The sequence below is a fragment of the Stegastes partitus genome, unplaced genomic scaffold, assembly GCF_000690725.1.
Source record: "Stegastes partitus isolate 25-593 unplaced genomic scaffold, Stegastes_partitus-1.0.2 Scaffold1, whole genome shotgun sequence".
Taxonomy (NCBI): Eukaryota; Metazoa; Chordata; class Actinopteri; family Pomacentridae; genus Stegastes; species Stegastes partitus.
Window position 1 is genome coordinate 1,776,474 of NW_007577732.1, and position 25,395 is coordinate 1,801,868.

The following is a 25,395-nucleotide window of genomic DNA, read 5'->3' on the forward strand; positions in this document are numbered from 1 at the left end:
AAATTTACGTAGCTTGACAAAAAGTACATACCTTCCCGTGATTCACTTTGCCAAACAAATTTTGTTTGCACGTCGCTAAGCGTCATGGGATCTGTAGTTCTTCAAGCCAAAAAAGCTGTTGAAGAGGTTTAGTTATCTATCTTGGCCGTGTTCTACAAATCTTGTATTATTTTAGAGACACTAACAAGAGAACCTCACAATTTTAAGGTATTGTCTAATGTGAGCAGTAGAATCGTTCACAGTGACCAACAGGCAACTACAGTGCATTTACTGGTGCACTGTGTTTCATTACGGAACAAGCATTTGAGCCCCAAATGGTTTTTGTAAAATTGTAATTTATTATATTTGAGTTACATTTTTTATTTAACTAATTACTGCCCTTTGTCTGAAGTGACATAAGTGACAAAGACAGTAATAATAATAATAATAATAATAATAATAATAATAATAATAATAATAAAAATAACAACAACAACAACAACAACAACAATAATATTAATAATAATAAGAGGAAGAAGAAGAAGAAGAAGAAGAAGAAGAACTTTATTTTTATCGCATCTTTTAAATAAAACGAATGTCAAAGTTAGGCAAACAATAAAAGCTAAATTTAAAAATTAATAAGATCACAAACAACAACATATACAAGTCAAGACAAAGTTTTTATATCGCACATTTAATACACAAGTGAATTCACCAAAGCACAATCGTGGGCATAGTGTTCTTCCAGTTTATTGCTTCTTTTCTTTCACAAAACTTAAGCCTCATCCCTCTGTCCAAACAACTCAATTTTTGTTTCAACTGACCACAAAACTGATGACAAAAAGCTTTCCTCTTTGTCCAGGTGAGCTTTTTGTGTTGTTTGGAGTCCTTCATCCATGAAGACCAACCTTGCTCAGTGTCTGCTGAAGGACTTGCCTTGAAATGTTGGTACCAGAATTGTTCAAATTTATCAGGATGGTCTCAGTGTTGATCCTTGGATTCTTCTTAGCCCCTCACACTATCATTCTTGGCAGTGCAGGGGTCATTTTTAGGTTCCCAGCACACCCTCAGAAATTTTTCAGAGTTTGCAACTCCTTGTACTTTTTGATGACGCTTTGCACTGGGGCCACTGTCCCTTGAAAACACTTGGAATCAGATTTGCAACCTTTCTCAGTCTCGTGAGCAGCACCAATGCTCACTAACTGTTCTCAGTTCATGATGTAAAAAAACGCACTTGAACAAAGGTTAAAATGACCAAAAGACCATTTGGAAAAGTATAAAAGCTTGCATTATTTAAAAAACGAGAGACAATTTCAGCTATGTCCAGGATAAACCTCTCTATCACACTGTCTCACCACATTTTCTCGTTTATGTCATTCAGCCAGAAGAAACCTATTGGTCAAATAATAATTTACTGGAAATCAAAATTGTACTTTTCGGCCTAACAGTATGACCATCATTCAAGATCCAGAATATTGCATTGTTGATAAGAAAAAAAAATGAAACCAATATAAATTCCAACTAAGCACCTCAAATACACAAAGCAAGTATAATAACACTCCCAACTAAATCAAACCCAAAGTAAATTATTGAATTTAAATTACTAAAATAAAATAAAGGTAAAAAGATAGGCTTCATAAAACATTTAATGAAAACACAGGTACACAATTGCTCTTGAAACATTTCACAAAATTTTAGGACATCTTTTCGAAAAATAACTATTAAAATGTATCTTAAACTCCCCACAACATGCCCACAAATGTAAAGAAAAACTCAACAGACACAGTCCTTCTAGCAATGGACAGCAGATTCAAATGTGATGATAAATAAATCTTAATTATAATCACTTTTTTGCCTTGTCTCCAACATTTGCAGCTGCTTTTTCACTGGGAACTACTGCACAAAATTTGTTTTTGTTTTTCCCTCAAGTTTAATCATGGTCTGCTGCTGTATCCCCGGGACAGTTTGAGCACAAATCTTCCTCATCTGTAAAAAACAAAAGAAAAGAATTATAAAACAGCAAAGGTCATAAAAACAACGATAAAACTACAACCATGTTACCATCACTCTTACCATTATAGGTGGTCCCACACCATATGCAGTAAAAATGGACTCCTCTCAAATACGATGTCAATATTTGCAGTTTATCAAAGGACTGTAAAAGAGAAGCACAAATTAAATACACTTCAAAAACCTTGGGTGAGACTCCATGGAATCCTTGCATTTTGCATATATTGCAGCATGTGCCAGTATATTGATATGTGCTCTACTATCCTGTACTTTCGAGTTGGCAACGAGTCTTAACAAGTATGCAGTACAAAGCTGCAACAAATAGTCGATTAGCTGTGAACTGTTACATTTATTGCCAACAGTTTTGATGATCGATTAATCAATTTGAGCATTTTGTGAAAAAAGTCTGAATTCTCTGATTTCAGCTTCTTAAATTTGATTATTTTCTGATTTTTTCCCTACCATGTGGCAGTAAACTGAATATCTTGGGGTTGTGAACAAAATTTGGGTCATCTTGGGCTTTGGAAAACACTGATTGACATTATTTACCATTTTCTGACATTTTGTGGATCAAACAACTAATCAGTTACTCAAGAAAACAATGAACAGATTAATCAGCAATGAAAATAATGATTAGTTGCAACCCTACAGTACAATACGGTAGCATACATTAATTTGACTGAAACAGATTTTTGTTCAGAAAATAGGGTGACACATTATATGACACATTATATCACTAAATGAACAAGCTAAACAAAATACTGACAGTTAGTTCCACGATCTCCTCTTCTTCTTCCTCCTCCTCCTCCTCCTCCTCCTCGTCTTTAAGACCATCCTTCTCATCATCGGCATCTGCTTTAGGCCAGTACCAGTCTTCTCGAGGTACTGTTATGCCCTAAAATGAAAAGGCATGCCAACTAAGGGATTCACGCGCAGAAAACTAATTACGGTTTCTTTATTGATGTAGAGTAAACAGTGAATATGGTAAGCAGTTTTTTTTTCTCTACATTAAAGGCATTTTTATTTTTTCACTACAGAGAGACATATCAAAGAAGCACCATTAGCACTGAGATGTGCAGATGATTCCACCATATGCTCATAATTCTTCCTACCTTCTGACTGTCAAGCTGCTCACAAGATCGTTGACTCCTCCTGAGGTCGCCTTCAATCTTTCGTTCCTCTCTCTCTGTCCTTACTCTTGACCTTAAATAAAAAAGCACAAGATTACACACATAGCCTAAAAAATATTCTTTATTAGATAGAAAGGGACAATGTTTAGAGGCATTCTGGATTTCATAAGCAGCTGCAAGTTTTACCTAAAATCTTCTAGGGATTTGGTCTCATTCTGTTGTTTGGCTCGCACTTTTTGCCTATAATGTTCCAGTTCTTCCTCAGCTTTTCTTTTCTTTGCCTCTTCCATGCCAATGCCCCCTCTGTCTGATTGAATATAGAGAGAAAAGTACATAAACAGAGTTACCCATCAGTTGGATTGCACAAAATATAACCAAATACATTTTAAATTAAAAAACATATTGCCTACCTGTTTTGATATTAAGTGGAATTGGATCAACCCTCCCGGCTCCTAAAGAGATAAAAGAGGCTGGCATTAATACTCAGGAGGAATGCAAAACAGATTCAACATAACAGAATTTATACTGAGCATAAAATATAACCACAGCGTGTAATAGTTAAATTCTATCGACTCTTTTTAACATAGGGAAATGTGCATTTGCTGCACCAACACACGGCATCTCTGCGACAGAATGGATGTTATGAAACAACGAAGTACGAAGGAACTATATTGGAAATGATTCTGGGCAGATGGAGAGTGGAGTAGTAGATCAGAAAGTCAGCAACAGGGACATCCACCATTTGCAATGTGTAGTGCCACACATCTGCAGTACATAGTTAATGAGGTTGTTGATGCTGCATGTGGGATGCTGTAGCACTCTTCCTAAAGGACTTTGCAATAACGTTAGACAATTTGGAGGACAGGATCACGTTACTGGACCTGTCCATCCAGAGCATCATGTGACAGATTATCTATCATACCATGCCGTCTGAAACTACGTTTTTACAACAAATGGTGGAGTTGTGGACATTTAAGTGCCTGGCTACGATCCTAACCAACATGTCAACATCCACCATGCCAACAACATGCTTTTGTCTTTCTCTTGTCATGTGTGGCAATGCGTCATTTGAATAAAGCTGCATTTAAAAGTGGTCTTTCACAGTCTCTGGTGGAAGGTGTGTCAGCTAAAAACAAAATTCCCACAATTGGATGCATTTTCCTAACCAGAACAACAGAAATTATGTTCTTAAAAAGTTTCTCCCGGCTGTTTACATGATGCGTTTATATTTTTGTTGTAGTAGAAAACACACTTGCCCTCTTTGCCGAGGCCTTGACCAGCTTTGTAACCCATTTTCTGCAGAAGTGCAAATCCCTTGTTCTCATTGCTGATGGAGCTCTGCAAAGCTGTTTCTCGGCTTTCCTTCTCCTGCTCCTTGTAGGTCTTCTGGCGGTTCTTGATGTTCTTTTCCTTTTGCTGTGCCTCCTTTTTCATTGCTTCTTTTACCCGTCTCACCATGCTGACACCGGGCTTTACATCTTGACTAACAGACAGAAGAACAGAAAATAAAATTGACTGGGGTGAAATACAACGGTGTTATTCTGAAGGCAATGACTAACACATCCAACTTCTATATTTCTACAGGTGGCATTTCTCTGAACACTTATGGATTGATTTCACTGTTATAGGACGGACAGCACAGATCAATAAACGCAATAATTGTTTCTAATGCACCAATCGGGTTCAATATCAACAACAGCTGCGTAAAACACTTACATTTTACTAAGAAATGCATCAGACATGTAGTCCTCTTCCTCGTCAGACATTATAAAAGCACAAAAAAGAAAACAATTAGAAAAGAACAGCTACACTGCTTCAAAATTTAGCCGGTTGTGCATTTGTATGATGTTTGGTTCGTTCACTGATATATTCCGACTAGCTGCAAGGTAAAGTCTAAAGTTCCAGTACGTTTAGCAAAATATTCAGGGGAAAGCATTGGTGCTGTATGACCAGAAACGATGAAAAAAATGGTACACATAAAGTGACACAATGTTTGGTTATTAGTCTCAATTTTACTGGTTAAGTTACAGTATTCGTTCGGTTTCGCATCGGACCATTTTTAATGCGACACCGCGGATACTCGTCGTCATTCATCCTGGGTCATCGAAACACAGGTAGGATGGACAGTTTGCTCACATATATCTATAAATGTTGTTGTCGACGTGTTCTTTGAGCAGCTGAGTGTTTTTAAAGATTGCGACTTATAGTTGAAGCCGTGTTTGGGTGAGAGCGTGCAGCCGCAGTTTAGCTTTTTCCTTGGAGAAACTAGCTAGCTTAGGCTGCTAACCAGCTCGCCTGTCAACAGCTGGAGGCTGGCAGCTGTCAACACGGAACAGCAAAGTGTTAACGCTTCACAGCACTGACAATGAGTTTGATACATTTTATCCGACACATAAGCTCTAATTTAAAAGTGTTTAAAGCTTTGGAGCTGAGGTGCTGCTGTACGCTGTGTAGGCAACACCTAGACTGATTGTTGGAGACATTTAACGACAATATGGACCCCCTAATATGACATTGCAGAGACGAGGGTGTACAGCTCCGTGCTCAGAAGTCCTCGCCATGGAACTGGCTCACAGTCTGCTGCTCAACGAAGATGCTTTGGCACAGATCACTGAAGCAAAGAGGCCTGTGTTCATCTTCGAATGGCTCCGCTTCTTGGATAAAGTGCTTGTGGCCGCGAATAAGGTGACCATTCCCATTTAGGCATCATTTTTTCTGATGGGGTGTCGTGGTGAAGCAGTTTGTGACTTTATTTCGTTTTTGAATTGCAGGTGGATGTGAAGGAGAAGCAGAAGAAGCTGGTGGAACAGCTGACAGGACTGATCAGCAGTGCCCCAGGACCACCAACAAGAAAACTCCTGGCCAAAAACCTTGCTACCCTCTACAGCATTGGAGACACCTTCACTGTTTTCCAGACTCTGGATAAATGCAATGAAATAATCAAAAGCAAGGATGACACACCCGCATACTTGCCAACAAAACTGTAAGATCCCATATCATCACAGCATTGTATATTTTATTTGACTGTTTTTATACAACTGTGCATATTGACTCTCTCTATGAGCCTATACACATTTGCATTAAGACATAAGCTGTTCAGCGCTGCTTTCAGGCATATACAGTAGGCCCACCTTCAAGGGTATTAGCAGTTAAGCCAAGCGTTAATCTGCAGAATGACATTTTATGTTTAAAAGGGGGGATTAAGTGTACATGAGCAGATATTATGCTGTTTCTTGCTCGCATTAATGGAACCTAAAAGTGGTGTCAGTGGTGTCCTGCAGGGTTTTATTCATCCTTCTTGCTTCTGTATGGATTCAGAGGGGACGCAGGGTACACATGGGGTTGAGGACCTCCTTGCTTCCCACTCAGCTGCTGGGTTCCTCCTGCAGTGTTTTAGAATAGATGTTAATGTTTTTGAAGCTGTGAGTTTAAGTCTATTTCAAGACTGAGGTTATTAAACCAGTATCACCAGTTATCAATACAATAAAAGCCAGTCTGAAAGTTTATGGCAGGTCAGTTTCTCACAATGATTGCTTTGCAGTTGTTTCAATTGTTGTTTGTTTCAGTTCATTTAAGGTGATTTGTAATTTTCTTTGAATGTTTACACTTTCCTTGCAGGGCTGCAGTGGCATGTGTTGGGGCTTTTTATGAGAAGATGGGCAGGATGCTGGGAAGCTCCTTTCCAGACACCATTAACAATCTTTTGAAGGCATTAAAGAGTGCAGAGGTATAATTATTTTTGAAGTACAAAACTGGGAAATGTAATATAGCAGTTAGAGAATTGGGTCCAATTGTACATTGGAATATAGGAACAGTAATAGATCGTTAAAGAGATCTGTTATTCAGAAACTGATGCGACAACTTTTTAAATTTGTTTATTTTCACCATTGTTTTATTGATATAGTCCCAAGGCAGAGGAGAGATCCTTCTCAGCCTGCAGAAGGTGCTCAGTGGACTGGGTGGAGCTGCAGCTTCATGTCACAGAGATATTTACAAGAATGCCCGCTCTCTACTCACAGACAGGTCCATGGCCGTTCGCTGTTCGGTTGCAAAGGTTTGTATCAGCTAAACACCTAATGGAGCTGTGAAGCATTTAACAAAGTAAACTTAGTAGGCGTAGTCAAATGAAGGATGCATCTTTATTATGTTTTCCTCTTTGTTGGGATTCCTTACACAGATGGAGGATTCTTACAAACTGATCCAGCATTATGTAGTTTAATTGTCAAACACATCTAGGAATTCTTCAGCAATACACAAGACAGGTGGTGCTTTTTAGTTTCCATACTACCATACAATATATTGTGCAAAAAAAAAAAAAAAAAAAGTCCCAGTACAGAGTTTTTTAAAGCAGTATGCCAAAACACCAGGATGTTCTAGTATGGCCAGTTTTATTTTGCAGTATGCAAGCTAGCATGGCCATCCTGACCTTCAGTCCTCTGTTCAGTGGAAGATAAATCGCATACATCTCATTGTTCTGTGTGCAAGTATAAACTAGCTTGAGCTGCCAAGAGCACACAGACAGTTGACAGCTCATCTCACACTTCCGACTGTGACGGATATATCGGTAAGATGGTCAAAGCATAAGGCTCAATATTATGACAAAGCAGTGTGTTCCAATTGTCTGCATATTGCATGCAAAAGAGTGTACTGAAAGGAAAAAGGAAAAGTGTGCAATGTGGAACAGATCAGTAACACTGCAGCATGTTAGTAGGAGTACACTCCACCACTAACTTTTATACTTGTGCTGTGTCATTTGTGTTAACCAAACTCAGATAGGTTGCGCAAATCCCCTCCCTTTCTTATTGTGAAAGAAGATTTCCTGTTTAGAAATCATGACATCAGTTGTATCATATATGGTCCAAGTTGTGTTGTTAAGCTGAATATACATAAACTTAGTGATCACCAGTATGTCTGTAGTAAATTATTTTTTTTCTGTACACTCATAATGCAGTTATTAATAAGAATATCTTTATTCTTCTTGTCTGATCAGTGCCTGTTGGAGCTGCAGAATGAGGCAGTGTTTATGTGGACCACAGAACTGGAGAACATGGCCACTTTGTGCTTCAAAGCTTTGGAGGGGTCTAACTATGGTGTGCGGGTAGCAGTGGCCAAACTGCTGGGGACGGTCATGGCCACTGCCCTGATGCCCAAACAAGCAGCTGGTAGGACTGGTTAAAGAGTTGCTTTGTGTAGATCATGTTTGTTTACTTTTTATATTAAGTTTACTAGCTCACCGCTTTTGATCCTAATTGTCTTCCACAGTGATGCGTCAGAATGTTAAGCGGGCCACTCTGGAGGAGGTGCTGGAGCTGATGGCCACCGGCTTTCTGCGTGGTGGATCTGGCTTTCTGAAGAGCGGAGGGGAGATGTTGAAAGGGGGAGGCTCTGTCAGCAGGGAGGTGCGGGTGGGCGTCACACAGGTGAGACGTATTCACTAGACATAACAGGAATAAGAACATGCGTTGCTGAATTGGACAGTCTCATGCATAATCCTGCTTCTTACTCCTCAGGCTTACGTTGTGTTTGTGACAACACTTGGTGGTCAGTGGCTGGAGCGCAACTTTGCTACATTCCTGTCCCATGTTTTGGACCTTGTGTCTCACCCACGGGCCACGCAGACACATGTTGAGGCCGTGTACTCCCGCCGCTGTGTCTCCTTTATGCTACGCGCCACCCTGGGGGGGCTACTTGGAGAGAAAGCACAAATTGCAGCCGGCAAAGAAATCTGCCAAGCCATCAGCAAGCAAATGAGGGCTGTGGGTAAGGAGGATGGGGGGGAAATATCACGGTTCAGAGCACTGCAGAGTAAGTACTCATCCATTATTATCACCTTTAATTCATGCTTCATTCTTTTTCTTTAGTTTCTGCATGTTTTGTGCTTGTGTTGTGTACAAAGATGGCTTTTCTTTCTTTTGCTTTCCTTCTTGCTTTTTATGTTTGCTTCTTTTGGATCACTGTCCGCTTTATTGCATCTCTTTAACCACAAACAGCATCTTAACATCAGGAACATTATCCATTGCCAGCTCAGCTTATGAATTACTCATGCTTGCATTACTGCATAGCCGTTGTAGCGTTTTGCTTGCGAATTCACATTCTGTTATTGCCTTGCACTCCCTAAGGAGAAGATGACGTAACGTTTTTCTCACTGTTGACATCTGGCTTACACCAACAGAAAGACTGCATGTGCCACTAAATTTACAAACACGTAGTAGGATGAAGCCGTTTTCCCCCCACAGCAACTTAACAATGTTTGCGGCACCAATTTTCCTTTTTTTCTGCTTTATGTCATCACATCAATCATTTTGGAAATCACCTTTATCTCATTCAGAAAGGATGATTCTTACTCTGATTTGCTGTGCAACCTTTGAACTGATGTAAACTATGTCAAAACGACACTATTTTGTTCATCTCAATGTTAAGACAGAATGAAAGACGTTGAAAGACTGAAAAAGATGTTGAATGTTGGTGTCTCTCAAGACATGATCCAGCTTGACATTTTTACTCTATACTTGCTGCTGTAGCCTTTTCAACCAGCCAGATCTTTGAGACTTCTTGAAATGAGACTTTGACAAATGTCTATACTAAGTGAAACAGGGAAAATGTTGCCATGATGGAAGTGGGACCTTCTAGTGTATGTCCCCCATTGTGTTAAACAGTTGATTCCTTTTGGATGGAACAAAATGACTGCCACAGTTCAAGAAGCAGCTTTTACATCTCTTCCTTAAATTAGTTTTTCCTTTTGTGTGATCTGTCTTGACTATTGCCTATTTAGAGCTCTGAGGATTTCAGATCTTGATTAATAAAAATCAGACACACTTATCAGCAATTCAATTGAATGTTGCTCTTTTTATGACTATGACTGATAGTTTCCTATTTAGATTTTATTTTTAGTATGAAAAATAATCCTCAGAGCTCTGAGTATTTGGGATTTATACAAATGTGTTCTATTATATTTTGAAGTAATATTTCATTAGTTGCAAAACTTTATTATTAATGTGTGACAGCAATGCATGGCCTAATGTGTTTAGTTGTTATGACTAGCTACTGTATATTTAGTGAGTAGTATTTAGTATCTAACATAACTTGTTTTTTTTTTCTTAAAATACAACTTTATTCTAAATTTCTGTTGATTTTTGAGCCACGTTATCCATCAGTGCTGTGCACATTCTGAATGAGTAACTAATAAATACTGTATTTTAAAATGGTGAAGTTTACTAATGACTTAGAAACTGACTATCTTTTTTGCTAATTTCTCTTTGTTGACTGTGTGTTTTTCCAGAGGCAGTAGTGAACGACATCAGTGGGGAGAACAAGGCAGGGGCAGCTGATGTCTCTGCCAGTCAGCATGTTATGGTGTGCGCTCTCAAAGAGCTGGGCAGTTTAGTTCAGAGTTTGAGTGCCACAGCTTCACCACTCATCCAGGAGCCCTCTATAGGTGAGACGCGCCGATATAAAATGTTCATCCAGATATTCATTTTATTGCTCTTGGATTTCTGTAAACACAAGATTGGCTGGTTTCTTCTGTAAGTTTGGTAATTGAAACTGATCACTTATGGCGAACTAATATAAATCTCACATTGTATTTTTTGCAATGTTGCAGATTACTGTTAATACATTAAATAAGGTTAACTCTAAAGTCAGAAGGAAAACATTAACTATCTAGATTAACTATCTAAAACATTTTCCATGTCCTCTTCTCCAGGACTTCTTGAAACTGTGACCTCAGTTCTTCTGCACCCAAGCATGGCAGCGCGTTTGGCGGCTGCATGGTGCCTACGCTGTGTTGCCGTTGCGCTTCCTTATCAGCTGACCCCGCTGCTGGACCGCTGTGCAGAGACAATCAACAACCTGAAGAGTTCACCTGAAGCTGTTAGCGGCTACAGCTTTGCAATGGCTGCTCTGCTGGGAGGCGTACACCAGTGTCCGCTGGGTATCCCCCACTCCAAGGGCAAGGTGTGTAGCCTGAGAATGTAATCTTTATGTGTTGTTTCTCTTGTATATCTGCTATTTCGGTCTTTGTACAAAAGTAATTCTGATTGAACTTCTGACTTATCGAGTGCCTATTTTTACAACTGAATCATCTGTGTTCCCTCCCTGTAGTTGGTGGTGAGTATAGCAGAGGACCTCTTGCGGACAGCTGCTCAGAATAGTCGGCTGTCCCTGCAGCGTACACAGGCTGGATGGCTGCTCCTGGGGGCCCTCATGACTTTGGGTGAGTCTCCCAGACGTACTTGTTGCCTGATAATTTAACAGCAATCCCTTCTCCCTCTCACCACCAAAATGGCGACCACATTGTGTTCCTGTATGTTCTCAGGTCCCTCCCTTGTGCGCTATCACCTCCCTAAAATGCTGCTGCTGTGGAGGAACGTGTTTCCTCGGTCCCAGAAGGAGCTGGAGGCTGAAAAGGCCAGAGGAGACTCTTTCACATGGCAGGTCACACTGGAGGGGCGAGCTGGAGCACTGTGTGGTAAATATTCACGCCTGTCCTGTATACCTGGCCATGTTCTACAATGTCAGCTCATACAGTTCTGACTAACAGTGTTTGTTTCTTCTGTAGCCATGCGCAGCTTTGTGGCCCACTGCCCCGAGCTTCTCACAGAAGACGTAATCCGTAGACTGATGACTCCCATTGAATGTGCCATGACCATGATGTCTCAGTGAGTGTGACGCTCCTAATTTCCTGTTGAAGATGTAAAGACAGAGAGGAATTTAGTCTTTGTTTCATGCACCATTTAGTTATTTTGTTGTGTGTTACCTATTTCTTTCATTGTTTTCTGATTATCTATCTAATAATTTTAATATTTTGACCTTTTCTCAGTGTCCCTGCCATCATTAAGGTCCATGGGGCTCACCTAAAAGCAAGTGCAGCGATGGTGAGGCTCAGGTTGTATGACATCTTGGCTCTCTTGCCTCCCAAGACTTATGAAGGTAACACAGCCGCTCCTGTATTATTTTTCAAATGAGCTAAAGATCATTTATATAAGGTGTTTTAAAATCAATAATCTTTTATAGGCAGCTTCAATGCCCTCCTGAGGGAGCTGGTGGCAGAGTTTACTTTGACTGACAACTCGTCCAACACCACCACCTCTTTGCTGCGTTCTCTGTGTCACTATGATGACAGTGTGCTCATGGGCTCGTGGCTACAAGAGACTGACCACAAGTCCATAGAGGATCAGGTTTGTTCACATTACCTATGATATGAAGAATCCACAAGCAATACTAGTAATTCATCTCTGAATAGATGTAGATGCTTTACGTGTTTAGTTGTGTTTCTACAAATCTTCATTATCTCTTGTTAAATGTTTAACAGCAAGCGTCTCTACTTTTATTATCTGTTTTTTTTTGTTGTTGTTTTTTTTAAAGCAATATGTAATGTTTGGTCTATGCTACTGGTGTTAACATCACTGTATCATCTTACCTAAACAGCTTCAGCCCAACAGCGCATCAGGCAGCGGAGCTCTGGAACATGACCCCTCTTCAATCTACCTGCGTGTCCCTGTTGGTGAAGCCATCCCAGGACCTCTCCCTTTGGGTGTGTCAGTTATTGACGCTTCAGTGGCTCTGTTTGGTGTTGTTTTCCCCCATGTCTCCTTCAAACACAGGTAAGCAGTTTAGTCGTTGTAGTGGAAATCTTAAAAAGTGGTTTTCCCTTACACAGCATGTCAGCATTATTTATTTATTTATTTATTTTTGCATTATTTAATGTTTTTGTTATACAGTTGTTCTCTTGTTTATGTCTTATATGTTTTGACATCACTGCTGACTTGTTGCAGAGCCCTTTGTCAGGCTTGTTTTTCATATATCTGACCTGACTTTGTGTATGATTCAGACTGCAGATGCTAGACCACTTTGCAGAGTGCATAAAGCAGGCTAAAGGAGTTCGACAGCAGGCAGTCCAACTGAACATTTTCACCGCAGTGCTTAGTGCTCTTAAGGTGAGAAGACAAACACAATAATGTAATGGTCAAGGTTTCTGGTAATAAATGCAGTGTGACAAAAATGTACCTCTTCATTTATAACTGAAGGGTTTGGCTGAGAACAAGAGTACTCTGGGCCCCGAGGAGGTGCGTAAGTCTGCCTTGGCCCTGGTGATGGGAGCTTTGGACAATCCCAATCCTATCCTGCGCTGTGCTGCTGGAGAGGCCCTGGGCAGGATGGCTCAGGTGGTAGGAGAGGCTACCTTCATCGCCAGAATGGCACAAACCAGCTTTGACAAGTATGCCTATCATATCAACATTGTCATATTTTGTCTTTAGTTCTGGTAATTCTCCTGGTAAGCTCAAGGGAGACTGGTCAGTGCACCAGCAGTATATACCTAGTTACAGAGAATTATCAGTTTTCACATCACATTTTAAGCCAGAGATGTTTTGGGAAAGATAATGGTTTTCAGTTTTAAATCTGTCTTGAACTGAATGTGTCTTACTTGTTTTCTCTTTAATTTAATTGTGATCTATGTCTCTATTGCTTCTCTACAGACTGAAGTCAGCCCGTGATGTAGTTTCAAGGACAGGCCATTCACTGGCTCTTGGCTGTCTGCATCGATATGTTGGAGGAATTGGCTCTGGCCAGCACTTAAAGACCAGCGTCAGCATCCTGTTGGCTCTGGCCCAGGATGGGTCCTCTCATGAGGTCCAGGTACAGTAAATTACTGAGGAGGAATGGATTTTGAAATTCCCTCATTGCTGAATATCATTTTTGTGCTATTTGTCTAGCTAAACAGAACACATGTTACTTTTAAATTATATTTCACTTCTAAACATAATTTGCATCCAAGAACATCTACTTTTGTTTGGTTAGTTGCACTTTGCACCACTCTTTGTTAACTATTATCTGCCTGTTTTCCAGACATGGGCTCTGCACTCTCTGGCTCTGATCGTGGATTCTAGCGGTCCCATGTATAGAGGCTATGTGGAGCCTACACTGTCCCTGGTGCTCACCCTGCTCCTCACTGTGCCTCCATCTCACACAGAAGTACACCAGTGTTTGGGCCGCTGCCTCGGAGCTCTCATCACCACTGTGGGACCAGAATTACAGGGTAACTGAAGCAGAAACCAAATCACAAACCTCCTTGTGTAACTGTAACTCTCTCATTTGACTGTAATTTGTTTAAAAATCAAGCATTTTCCAGGCCAGCAGGTGGCAGTGTAATCTGCTTTAACTACACTTACGTACACTGGAGGGCACACAATGTTTCCCCTAAGTACTAAAAACAGCAGTTTCTTTGTGTCTGTCTTTCTAATCTTTGTCACTGGGTTTATTAGGAAATGGAGCCACTATTTCCACCATCCGCTCGTCCTGCCTGGTCGGTTGTGCCATCATGCAGGACCACTCTGACTCCCTTGTGCAGGCGGCTGCCATCTCATGTTTGCAGCAGCTGCACATGTTTGCTCCCAGACATGTCAACCTGTCCAGCCTGGTGCCCTGTCTCTGTGTAAGACATGAACCATTGCAGAATAAACATATAATAGTTATAGTTGTCGTTATTGTCAATCATGATTTCTTACTGTACTCTTGGACTTCTGTAGGTCCACCTGTGCAGCTCTCACCTGTTGCTGCGCCGTGCTGCTGTGGCCTGTCTGAGACAGCTCGCCCAGAGAGAAGCCGCAGAGGTTTGTGAATATGCCATGAGTCTGGCTAAAAGAGCAGGAGACAACACTTCCATCAGTGAGTACAAATCATGAAACTGATATGAGCATTCTGTTTGGTTGGTATATCTAAGAGAAACACTGTGGCTCTTACTGTGTTGACTGTGTGCTTGGTTCAGATTTGAACATCACAGAGACTGGTCTGGAGGGTGTCCTGTTTGGCATGCTGGATCGAGAGACAGACAGGAAGCTGTGCTCTGACATCCATGACACACTGGGTCACATGCTGTCATCTCTTGCTGTGGAAAAACTTTCGCATTGGCTTAAACTCTGCAAAGATGTCCTTGCAGCAACTACAGGTAAATCCACAAAAAACAACAAAATCTAAATCTTCTCTTTTAAACCTTTGTATCATGCATGTGTCCACTTCCTCTTTCAGATGTAGGGGGAGCTGTTGCGTTTGAGGTGGAAAAGGACGAGGAAGACTCCGAGAAAAAAGACGAGATGGATGATGACACTATGTTCACAGGCCTGGGTGAAGATGACAAGTCCAAGCCCTCTGTGGCTCCGCGCTGGGTGACTCGGGTGTTTGCCGCAGACTGCTTGTGTCGCATCATTCTGCTGTGTGAGAATGCAGACAAAACGCACTTTGACCTGGCAGCTGCTCGCTCTGCACAGGCCAAGAACCCCAAAGGTACCATTCACTATGCTGTCAGAACACAGGAGCTCAGAGTTCACTACAGGATTTGTGATTGATTTATGCCACCTGATCTTTTGCCCATCCAACTAAATTGTAGTTTAATTTTTCACTGAGTTCATACTGTAAATGTTTTTGCAACCTCAAGGCAGTTCTACTGCCAACTCCTGGAAAAGCTTATGCATGTGCTTTTATGTAAAGATGGAAAAAAGCTGGAGATGAGTAAGCAAAAGTAGGAGTTTTTTTTTCACTGTGGCAGATCGAGGAGCCAGTATTTATATTAGCACTCCGTAATAAGGTAGAATTCTACAGTCTAGACAGTAATAGCACAGTGTACTGATTTTGCAGCTTTGAAACCAGCTAAGACAAATTTAGTGACAGGGATTGAGTGGATAGTTGGTCTGCTTGTCGGTGTGTCCAGCTAATCCCCTGAAAGGTGCACTTCAGCTAAAACTCAATTACATCTGAGCCTCAAATTCGATATCTGGTTTCTTTTAAATCACTGCAAGCGCACACTTATACTCTAAAAATGGATTTGTTGTGTTCATTTGTATTTAATCTTCAAGAGGAAGGTGTTGAGAAGGAACGACATTTAGCTAAAATTGGTTGATTGCTATATCAGATTTTTAACAATGGAAAATGTTGAAATGAACATCTGTAAATTCTATTTTTTAATTCATTATTTTGCTTGCTTACTGAGGTCATATTCCTTATAGTGCGCATAAATAGTTTTCAATTCCTCATGCAGTCTTTGTTGTTTTTCCTCCCTTCTCCCTGCCCATCCAGGAGATCTGTTGGTACTCCATTTGTCTGACCTCATCCGCATGGCGTTTATGGCAGCCACAGACCACAGTAACCAGCTAAGGATGGCTGGCCTGCAGGCCCTGGAGGACATCATTAAAAAGTTTGCGTCCGTACCAGAGCCTGAGTTCCCAGGGCACGTTATTCTGGAACAATACCAAGCCAATGTGAGTTCAAATTGCACTATGCTGCAAAAGTACAACATTAATAATGACTTAAAATAAAAAGAGAATGTTGTTTAACTCATGTGCATTAGGTCGGAGCTGCTCTCAGACCTGCATTTTCACCTGATACACCGTCTGACATAACAGCTAAGGCGTGCCAGGTAGGACACCCTGCTTTGTTTGTGAATGTTTCGAGCAGACGTTTTTCCAGATTGGTTACCCTTTCACCTTCTCTTCCTGTTTAAGGTGTGCACTGCAGAAATGCCATTATCACATAGCAACCAGCTCTGTTTGTACTGTAGTGCTCAGTCTACAAACAGCCCTTACACATGTTTTAATATGTTTGATGCCTTTGTAGCTTTGGGACTCCAAAGTGAGTCATCGTCCCCTTAGCAGTGTCAAATTTTCAGGCTTAATACTCTTTGACTTATTATTGGCTTAATAGTGAGTGACAAGGGCAAATAACAAATACGCCTGTAGCAGTATTATTTTAAAAAAGTTATTTTGTTGACATCCCCCCCAATCTCTCTGGTTAAAGTCTTCTTAAAGACCAGAAATAGTACCCTTTTCTAAATAGAAGATTAACTTGGAAGAATATAAACAACTAAACTATGAAATACAACAAAATATTTATTTATTACTTATTAAGCTGCAGGTCACATTACAAAACCTACACAAAAACTGCTGTCTGACTATAGTTTAAACAAGCAAACGAGTAGAAAAGTGTCTCACAAAGTTAATTTGCATCATAACACACTAAAGATAGACTCCTGCCCTTGGCCACCTGACACTCTCATAGCAATTCTTCTCAATGGATGTAATCTTATTAATGCCTGTGCCACTTTTACAGCCCTAAGATGTCAGTCCTGTTTATTAATAATGGTTCTTTGACACTCCCACCTTCTTTAATAGCATGGCTAATCAACCTTGACTGCTCCGTTATGTAATACAGGTTTTTAATTTTTCTCGACTTGTAGGAGGAGTAATAGATAAAATGTTGTAAATCATACGAGCAACTATGGGTTAGTTGAATATTTATTACCTCCCTTCTTGTGTCCACAGGTGTGTAGTACGTGGATCGGTAGTGGTGTAGTCAGTGACCTCAATGACCTCCGGCGAGTCCACAACCTCCTTGTGTCATCGCTGGACAAGGTGCAGGCTGGGAAGGGCTCATCCAGTCAGCTGTACAGTGAGAGTGCCACCACGATGGAGAAGCTGGCTGTGCTGAAGGCGTGGGCTGAGGTGAGACGGAAGACGATCAAAACACTGTCTCATTTAAAAAAAAATAAAAAATAATTTATGGCAAATGATGTCCAAATGTGACCATGCACACTGGGTTTCTTGCTCAGGTGTACGTGGTCGCAATGAAGATCAAGAAAGAGGCCGAGTCGAAGCCTGCCAAACCAGTCAGAAGTGGAGATGACGATGAAGATGAGGATGATCTGGGTGTGGATGTGCTTCCACCTGACAGCCTCATCACCTTGGTGCAGCCAGAGTTGCCCTCACTGAGTCGCCTGTGGCTGGCCATGCTGCGAGACTATGCTCTGCTCACTCTGCCTGCTGAGTTTTCCAGTCAGCTGCCCCCTGACGGTATGAGCCAGACTTTTGTCTACAGAATGCTAAATACAATCTCGAAGTGTTTCATTTTAAACTCGACATTTTTGTTTTCTCCATTCACTTGATATCTGAATTAAATCTGCTCATATGAATAGACATGCAACACAATGTAGACTTGTGATGTGTCTCCTTAAACAGTTAAGTATAGCTTACTTCAAGCACTATTTTTTGATTCCTTTGCCCCATGTTTAGTCCTATATAGTTGAGTATATGTTCCCCAGTTAAATATTCATGACTTCAACAAAAACTTCCTGTATCATTTGTACCATTTTAGTTTAAAATTCCTCCTAGAGTACTACCAAAACAACGTTTAGGTTAAATGATCAACAGATTGTTGGAACTGTCTTGGGAGACTTTCTGTTAGACTTGAATTTGTCTTTTGTTTACACAGTAATGTAATTAAATATCACATCGCATTCAATTTGCATTATATTTGTACAAAATGCAAATTGAATTGAAAAAGTAATTTGGTGTATAAAACTATTTTCTTACTGATCTGCATCTGTGTTCAGGTGGAGCATTTTATACCCCAGAGACCATAGACACAGCGAGACTCCACTACCGCAGTTCCTGGGCCCCTGTCCTGCATGCAGTGGCCCTGTGGCTGCACAGTACCGGGTTTGGAGCAGATGAAGATCAAGAGGAGGTCTCATCTCCTCCCTCCAAGGTTCCTGGGCTCCCTCAGGGAGGCTCCACCACAACAAAGACCTTTGAGGAGTCAGTCAAAGACAGGATGCATCTAATGTTGGGTAAAGAAACGCAAAACTATTATTTGTAATTTATTGCATTTCCCATATTTTTTGTGTCTCTTTGTAGCTAATTCAGAGAGGTCAGGCTTTTGGTAAGAAAGAGGAGATGCTTTTGGTTTACTCTTCAGCCGCAGTCCAACTCACATCTGCCAAGAGTGAAAGAGTTGTAGTGGATAGGAAAAAATAGATGAGCACACCCTTACTGATTTTTTGTGTGTTTGGTTTCTCAGGTGTCAGTATAGAGTTTCTCTGCTTCCCCCGACCCGAGGAGCCCATTGAGCATGTGATGTCTTGCCTGCAGGCCCTCTGCACTCTGCTCGAATCTCCCTGTGCTAAGACCCATATTGCAGAAGACCAGGTAAAGAGAGCGGACATAAACTGTTGATGTCAAGAAGAGAAATTTAGGTGCAAGATTTGTATCACAATTGGAGAATTGCTGTAATTTCTTTATAAATGTTGTACAATCTTATTTGAAATATATTTAAAATATTACTGAAAGCAGCATTTTGTATCTGTATATTTTGAAACAGAAATTGTATTGCCTTATTTTAATATTGAAAGTTGTTATTTTAATCTCAGCTTTAGTGTTACTAACTAAAAACCATATCTCATATTGTGTAGACCAAAATTATATAGTCAGTTTTCAAAGTCAAGCACTAGCGAGTGGCTTTGTTGATTGCAGATATTTTGTCATATGAGTGTCAAATGAGAAACAGCAGGTTCTTTCATTTACACCTCACGGTAGTTATTTCATTGGTCTTTTCAAATGATATATTTGCCATTGACCATCTCAGTGCAAATAGCTCTTAAGTACTACAGGGACATGTGATGTTTACTGACTTTAGGAGGTGAGAATGATCTTTCATTAAACATTTGACCCACATACAGTAGATAATGGGGTATTGAAGGCTTCAAAGAACACGTGTTGCATCCTAGAAATTCAGCAGAAAGAAGGTTGTATTTCTTGGTTGTATTTGGCCTTTGAACTGCGACAGATCTGTGCCAGCCCATTTTAAAATGTGGACTTTAGAGGATCCAGACCCTGAATTGGGATACAGCAACATCATTCTTGCTTTAAGCCTGTTGTATACACTGTATTTTAACTTCTTTAATGAGCAACAATAAAACTGTATTTAACTTTCTGGTAGCATAGAGTATGAAAGTTATTTGAAGAAATTTAAGAAACAGTATTAAAATAGTAAAAATATATAATTTAGTCAATTTCAAAGTCATCTGAGCTTCTCAAAATGATAAATTCTGCTTTCCACTTTCCACTCTCTGTATAATACCTGCCTGTTTACTACTCTGATAAAATAACTGCTTGGGTACCTGACAATAAGCCTAAAGAGATGAGTGTGTTGTGTTTAAGCATGACACGGCAGATGTTAAACAGATTCTTTCTCTGATTATCAACACTCATGTTTCTAATTTTTCCCCAGTGCCCTTACTATATATTTTTTTTCTGGTGTAGCTCCTGGCAGTGGAGCTCTCAAATGTGCTCCACAGGTTGCTGTTGACCCGGGATCCACCTGCAGTCCAGCTCCAGGTCACTGCTGTTGTACAGGAGACCATCAGGGCTGCACAGGACCATCTGCAGCGACAGAGGACCAACAAAGGTCAGGGACATTACCTTTTATCTAAGCAATGTTATATTCTGTTTGGCTTCATCTGAATGAAGATAGAACAGAAGCGTTAAAATCAAGTTAGGTTAAGTAGTCATTGTAAAGTTATGCGAGTTATGTGGTGGTGCGAGTGATTTAGGTCACTATGTTATTTTGTTTAGGCAAAGAGGAAGAGGGCGAGAAAGACTCCCAGCAAGGCCTGGGGGAAGGAGGAGACACAGGGGAGCTCATTCCTGGCAAGTCTCTCGTGTTTGCAGCCATGGAGCTGCTCGTGTTCATCCTCGTCCGCCACTTACCACAGCTCAACACACGTGTAAAAGAGTCACCCAGCCATGTGCCACTCAGGCCTCAGCGACTACCCGAAGAAAGCGCACGCCTGGTGGCAAACACAGTTTCCATCCTGGCAGAACTGCCATCGCTCTGCTCCCCTGCTGGTGAGGCCTGAGGCAGAGTGCAACAACACACACCATCCAAAATATGAACGGAAAACATAAAAAAAGGAAACTGCACAATAAATACATTGATAGAAAGTGTCAGTTTCAGCTTAGTTGATGTTTGCGGCTATTAGCCTCAGCTTGACCTGCTTTATTTAGGCCTGTGCATAATTAAACTTCCTACAAAGCTATGCACAGTTGGTGTCATAAACAGCTATATGCATTTGTGTGAGATTAAGGGTAGGGCATTTGTCACAATTTCCTTTTTTCCTCTTTCAGGGAGCATGACAATCCTACCGACAGTGCTCTTCCTAATCACCGGGGTTCTAAGGGAAACTGCAGTTAAGACTACTGACAACTCGGTGCCTGTTCCGGTGTCAGCTGCCCTGCAGGGCATCAAGACCATCATCACCTCCCCACTGACCCGGGTGGAGAGTATGCAGACACAGTGGACCAGCCTCGTGAGGAGCAGCTTGGCATCTGTACTAGAGTACTCACAGCCAGGTAGGAAGATACACACATGCGCATAGTTAACCATGACCTGTGTTCTTTCTGTGTAGGGATAAAAAAAAAAAAAGTGTGATGACATTACTCATTAAAAACGTGCTTGCTTCTTTGTGTCATTCTTCAGACGAGTCCAGGCCTGACATGGATGAAGTCAGTATGTTGACAGCGATCACACTCTTCCTGCTGTCAGCCAGCAATGAGCTTGTAGGAGTGACTGTTCTGCAGAAGGGCTGCATGGATCGCTTTCGAAATGCCCTCAACTCTAGTGATCCCTGGGTAGGCACCAATCTATGCAAACACCGACAAAGGAACACATTTTTAATGCATGACCAAAAGGTGTATGAAACTTCAAAGATGTGCGTGGGTCTGTTGAATGAGAGATGTAACTCTTGTTGCCACAGGTTCAGGCGCGGTGTTACCAGCTGCTGTTGTCAGTGTTTCAACACTCCAGCCGTGCCCTCTCTACTCCTTACATCCACACTCTGGCTCCACTCATGGTAGAGAAGCTGAAGGCAGTGGAGCGCAGTCGGCCAGGGACCACTGCTGAGCTGCAGGCTGTGCAGGAGGGCATCAGGGTCCTGGAGAATCTTGTCGGCATGGGTGAAGAGCAGAACCGTAAGTATGCCTCTGCCTAATGGACCGCTGAAGTACCATACTGGTTCTATTAAAGTGTTTAGCTCTATTAAAGCAGGCCTCTTAAAGTATTTTGCTCCGTGCTTTTAGATGTGTGCCGTCAAAGATCAGAGCAATACAGCATTAAATGCTAAATTTAGAATCCCTGAACTGGTTTACTGTCAATTTTAGTATTGATTTCAACTTTATGCTATATTATGCAGAATATTCTGTATTGTTATATATAAATTACGTATATATACAGAAAATGTGCTATGAAAAGGTAGAATGTTGACTGACTTTGGTGTTCAAACAGTTTCTTGAAAGGGTTATTTGAGATGCAGTGTGTGTTATGCATTACATATTAGTAATATTGATTCATTTTTTAAATTTATTGTATTTAGGGCTGCAGCTAATGCTTATGTTCATTTTAAATTAACCCGGCCATTGTTGTTGATTAATCTATTAATCACTCGGTTTAGGAAATCAGTTAAAAGCTTCCATCACAGTTTCTCAGAGTGCACAATGACATCTCCACAGCTCTTGCATTGACAAGAAAAGCAACAAATGCTCACATGAGAGAATATCACAGCCAAGAATGTTTTGTTTGCTTAAAAATTTGTGAAATGCTTGTTTGATCTTCAGAATAGTTGCCAGTTAATTGTCTGTTGGTCAGTTACTTGATTGCAGGTGTAATTACATTTGTTACGCAATTCATGACTGCTGATGAAGCTTTGTTCTGCTTGGAGTTCTCATGAGTTTCTATTAAGCCATTCGCCCGTCTTGTCAGACCTGTTCATTCGTCTTACATTTTATGACGCACAATGTGACACATCCTGTCTCTCACATTAAGTTAAAATTTAAACGCACTCAGTAAACTTGCTATGCATGATACAGACATTTCACGGATAGTTTCACATTGTAGACACACACTCCAGGTTGTTTTGTTGATGTCAACTTGATTAATTGATCTGAAGGAGCCTTTTGGTAATCATTGTCTTTTTTGAATGATGACTCATGTATGTAGTTTAGTAGTATTTAGATTTGTTTCCTGAGCTCGATTTGTGTTCAGTGCAGTTAAACTATCACTGGTTATATTTTTTTATATGTTTTCTTGTTTTATGTGCTTAATAGGGGTACAGTTGCTGGCTCTTCTTGTACCAACTCTCGTCTCTTACCTTTTGGATGAAAATGCCATCTCCTCTGCACCCCAAGTCTCCAAAGGCCTCCATGATTTTGCCCTTCAGAACCTAATGCGGATTGGCCCTCTCTATCCAGCTGCCTTCAAGATAGTAATTGGTGCAGCACCTGAGCTTAAAACCCGTCTGGAATCTGCTATACGAGCCAACCAGGCCAGCAGCAAAGCCAAAGCTGCAGCCAGGCAAGCTCAGCCGACTGTGCAAGCTGCACCGACCATCAAACTCAAAACAAGCTTCTTCTAAACACTCCAGAAATGCACTGCCCACTCTCACAGCCTAATTTAATGTTGTCTTTTTTTTTTTTTTTTCTCGGTTTGTTGTCCATCAACAGTGTACCATATGCCACGTCTGTATCCGTTACAGGTTCTTAACTGTATTTATTTATTCCACATCTCATCTTTGTTTGGATGGATGAGTATTCTTGAGATCAAGAAGGCAATTATGTACATATTATTAATAAGCATTTGAATGTTCACTTTAAAAAGCTTACGTTTAAAATCTGTAAGAAATTTTGATTGCGTGAATGTATCATTTCCAGCCTTGATGTACATTGACAAAATTGACATGTTTTATTATTTCCAGATCATCAACCTCCACTATGAAAAAGGTGACATTTGTGTGCCATTTTCTCTGTGATTTTGCATCACCACCAGCATGGCAGTTGTTTTGTTTCTTTACATTCCAATCATGTGTGTTTGTTTTATGGCGCTAGTTAAATATGTGGCCTTTGGGGTCTGCTGATTGTTACTGATGGATGTCACTGGCACTTCTTTTCTTTTCTTTTTTTTTTCAAAATGTGTTTGGCTTGTAAATTTTGTTGTAAACATTCCTACCACGTGTTCTTGAACAAAACTGAGGAAATACTTTTGATCATTGTGTTGAACAAAGAATGAGATTTTATTTGAATAATTGTAATAATAAATACATTGTTTTTCTCACAGATGCTGTTAATTGTTTGGCTGATAGCTGGGAAAATACTGCATCATCTTATGTGCTGCATATCATAGATTGTTTTAACTGATTTTGATCCGTAATGTTCTGCTTGTAATGCCTACATCAATAGGTGAGCATCAGCTGTCATAAATTGGCATTTTGTTGAAGTATATTATTCCACCCTGAGTTTTTGCTTTCAAAATGTGAATAAAGTTGCTCTGACCTAACTGCAGTTGACTGACCGTTGTTTGTCACGACAGCACCACCTGCCAAACTGAATGATCGCTAAAGTGCACAAATTTGATCCAAATATTACTCATGGTTTAAAAAGTTTTTTTTTGACCCACAATACCACTTTCTGTACAAATACTTGTAGTTTTGAAGGTTTATTTCACACAAATAGCACCATCTAATGAAAATGTACTTTTTAAAGGTTTATTCCCCCTGAAATACTACTTTCTAGTAAATGTGTTATGGCTTTGAAGATTTATTTATTTTTTAAAAAACAAAATACTACTTATTTCACCCAGGTAGTGCTCAGTAACTAACAATTATGATTGTCAAGGTTTATTCCACCAAAAATACTACTGTATAACAAATGAGTTTTGGTTTAAAGGGTTTGCTTTGTACAAAATACTACTTTCTGTCCACAGATGTGCAGTTTTAAGAGTTTATTCCATCCAGATGGTACTTTCTAACGAATGAGTTGGGTTTTAAAGGTTTATCCCACCCAAAATGCTACTATATATCCAGGAACTTTTAACTAACATATTGTGATTTTAAACGTTTATTCTACCTAAAACCCAACTTTTTTGTCAAAGTACTTATCCTTTTAGAAGCTTATTTACCCAACATAGCACCTCATAACTAACAAGTTATCTTTTTAAAGGTTTGTTCGCCACAAAATAGTACTTTCTAACGAACAAGTCCTGGTTCTAAAGGTTCCTTCCACTCAAAAGTCCACAAAGGTCCTTTTTTGCCATTTTTTGAGAGGGAAAAAGGCTAGAAATTAACGAGTAGTTGTCATGTTATCTGGTCCAAAATGAAAAACAAGGGTCTGAGAAATTATCTTACAACTGTGGCCCTAAAAATGCTACTCCATATACTATATATGTTTTTATGCTTAAAAATAAATAAATAAATAAAAAAATCTATTTTACATTTTATATATACAGTCCGTGATTTCAGAAGAAAAATACGTCTGCAGAAAAATCTAAATACATGAAATAAATGACAGCTAATGTCTTTCTGGGATAAAATAAAGGTTGTGATGCTCCGGGAAGCCCGGGTGAACGGATGGAGCGCCCCCAGCCAACACGCTGTGGGCGTGGCCGTAGCGGCTGCGTCACTCGGTGA

At 40.4% G+C, this 25,395-nt stretch overlaps 2 protein-coding genes across 3 annotated transcripts; one reads left to right on the top strand and one right to left on the bottom strand.

The window, feature by feature from the left end:
* Window positions 1-522: 522 nt before the first annotated feature.
* On the bottom strand, window positions 523-4,969 carry gpatch11 (G patch domain containing 11). The gene is made up of 8 exons (XM_008303633.1): window positions 4,836-4,969; window positions 4,376-4,602; window positions 3,530-3,571; window positions 3,306-3,426; window positions 3,102-3,192; window positions 2,756-2,884; window positions 2,053-2,134; window positions 523-1,965 (listed from the first exon to the last, which is right to left on the bottom strand). Exons 1-8 carry the CDS (start codon window positions 4,883-4,885, stop codon window positions 1,910-1,912), a joined length of 798 nt encoding a protein of 265 aa, XP_008301855.1. The 5' UTR covers window positions 4,886-4,969; the 3' UTR covers window positions 523-1,909.
* Window positions 4,970-5,182: 213 nt separating this feature from the next.
* Window positions 5,183-24,267, top strand: heatr5b (HEAT repeat containing 5B). Of its 2 annotated transcripts, none has more exons than XM_008303751.1 (36): window positions 5,183-5,233; window positions 5,640-5,804; window positions 5,891-6,102; window positions 6,738-6,846; window positions 7,024-7,173; window positions 8,110-8,281; window positions 8,382-8,539; window positions 8,630-8,924; window positions 10,399-10,554; window positions 10,822-11,072; window positions 11,220-11,331; window positions 11,434-11,586; window positions 11,677-11,776; window positions 11,938-12,047; window positions 12,132-12,295; window positions 12,546-12,721; window positions 12,949-13,054; window positions 13,145-13,335; window positions 13,595-13,754; window positions 13,965-14,154; window positions 14,381-14,550; window positions 14,645-14,783; window positions 14,884-15,063; window positions 15,144-15,398; window positions 16,188-16,369; window positions 16,459-16,527; window positions 17,429-17,608; window positions 17,716-17,956; window positions 18,496-18,732; window positions 18,963-19,090; window positions 20,204-20,348; window positions 20,516-20,788; window positions 21,068-21,292; window positions 21,420-21,571; window positions 21,697-21,910; window positions 23,042-24,267. In XM_008303751.1, the coding sequence occupies exons 2-36, from the start codon at window positions 5,679-5,681 to the stop codon at window positions 23,347-23,349; spliced, it is 6,189 nt and encodes a 2,062-aa protein (XP_008301973.1). In that variant the 5' UTR covers window positions 5,183-5,233; window positions 5,640-5,678; the 3' UTR covers window positions 23,350-24,267. The 2 variants fall into 2 exon arrangements, with proteins under 2 accessions (XP_008301973.1, XP_008302049.1); XM_008303827.1 differs by having other exon boundaries at window positions 8,630-8,879.
* The last annotated feature ends 1,128 nt before the right edge of the window (window positions 24,268-25,395 follow it).

Coding starts and splice junctions, on each gene's coding strand:
- gpatch11 (XM_008303633.1), bottom strand. CDS start 4,885: ATGTCTGACGAGGAAGAGGACTACATGTCTGATGCATTTCTTAGTAAA. Junction 2,885..3,101: donor AGCAGCTTGACAGTCAGAAG/GTAGGAAGAATT, acceptor TTTTCATTTTAG/GGCATAACAGTACCTCGAGA. Junction 1,966..2,052: donor GTGTGGGACCACCTATAATG/GTAAGAGTGATG, acceptor TGTTTTTTACAG/ATGAGGAAGATTTGTGCTCA.
- heatr5b (XM_008303751.1), top strand. CDS start 5,679: ATGGAACTGGCTCACAGTCTGCTGCTCAACGAAGATGCTTTGGCACAG. Junction 8,282..8,381: donor GATGCCCAAACAAGCAGCTG/GTAGGACTGGTT, acceptor TGTCTTCCACAG/TGATGCGTCAGAATGTTAAG. Junction 11,777..11,937: donor GCCATGACCATGATGTCTCA/GTGAGTGTGACG, acceptor ACCTTTTCTCAG/TGTCCCTGCCATCATTAAGG.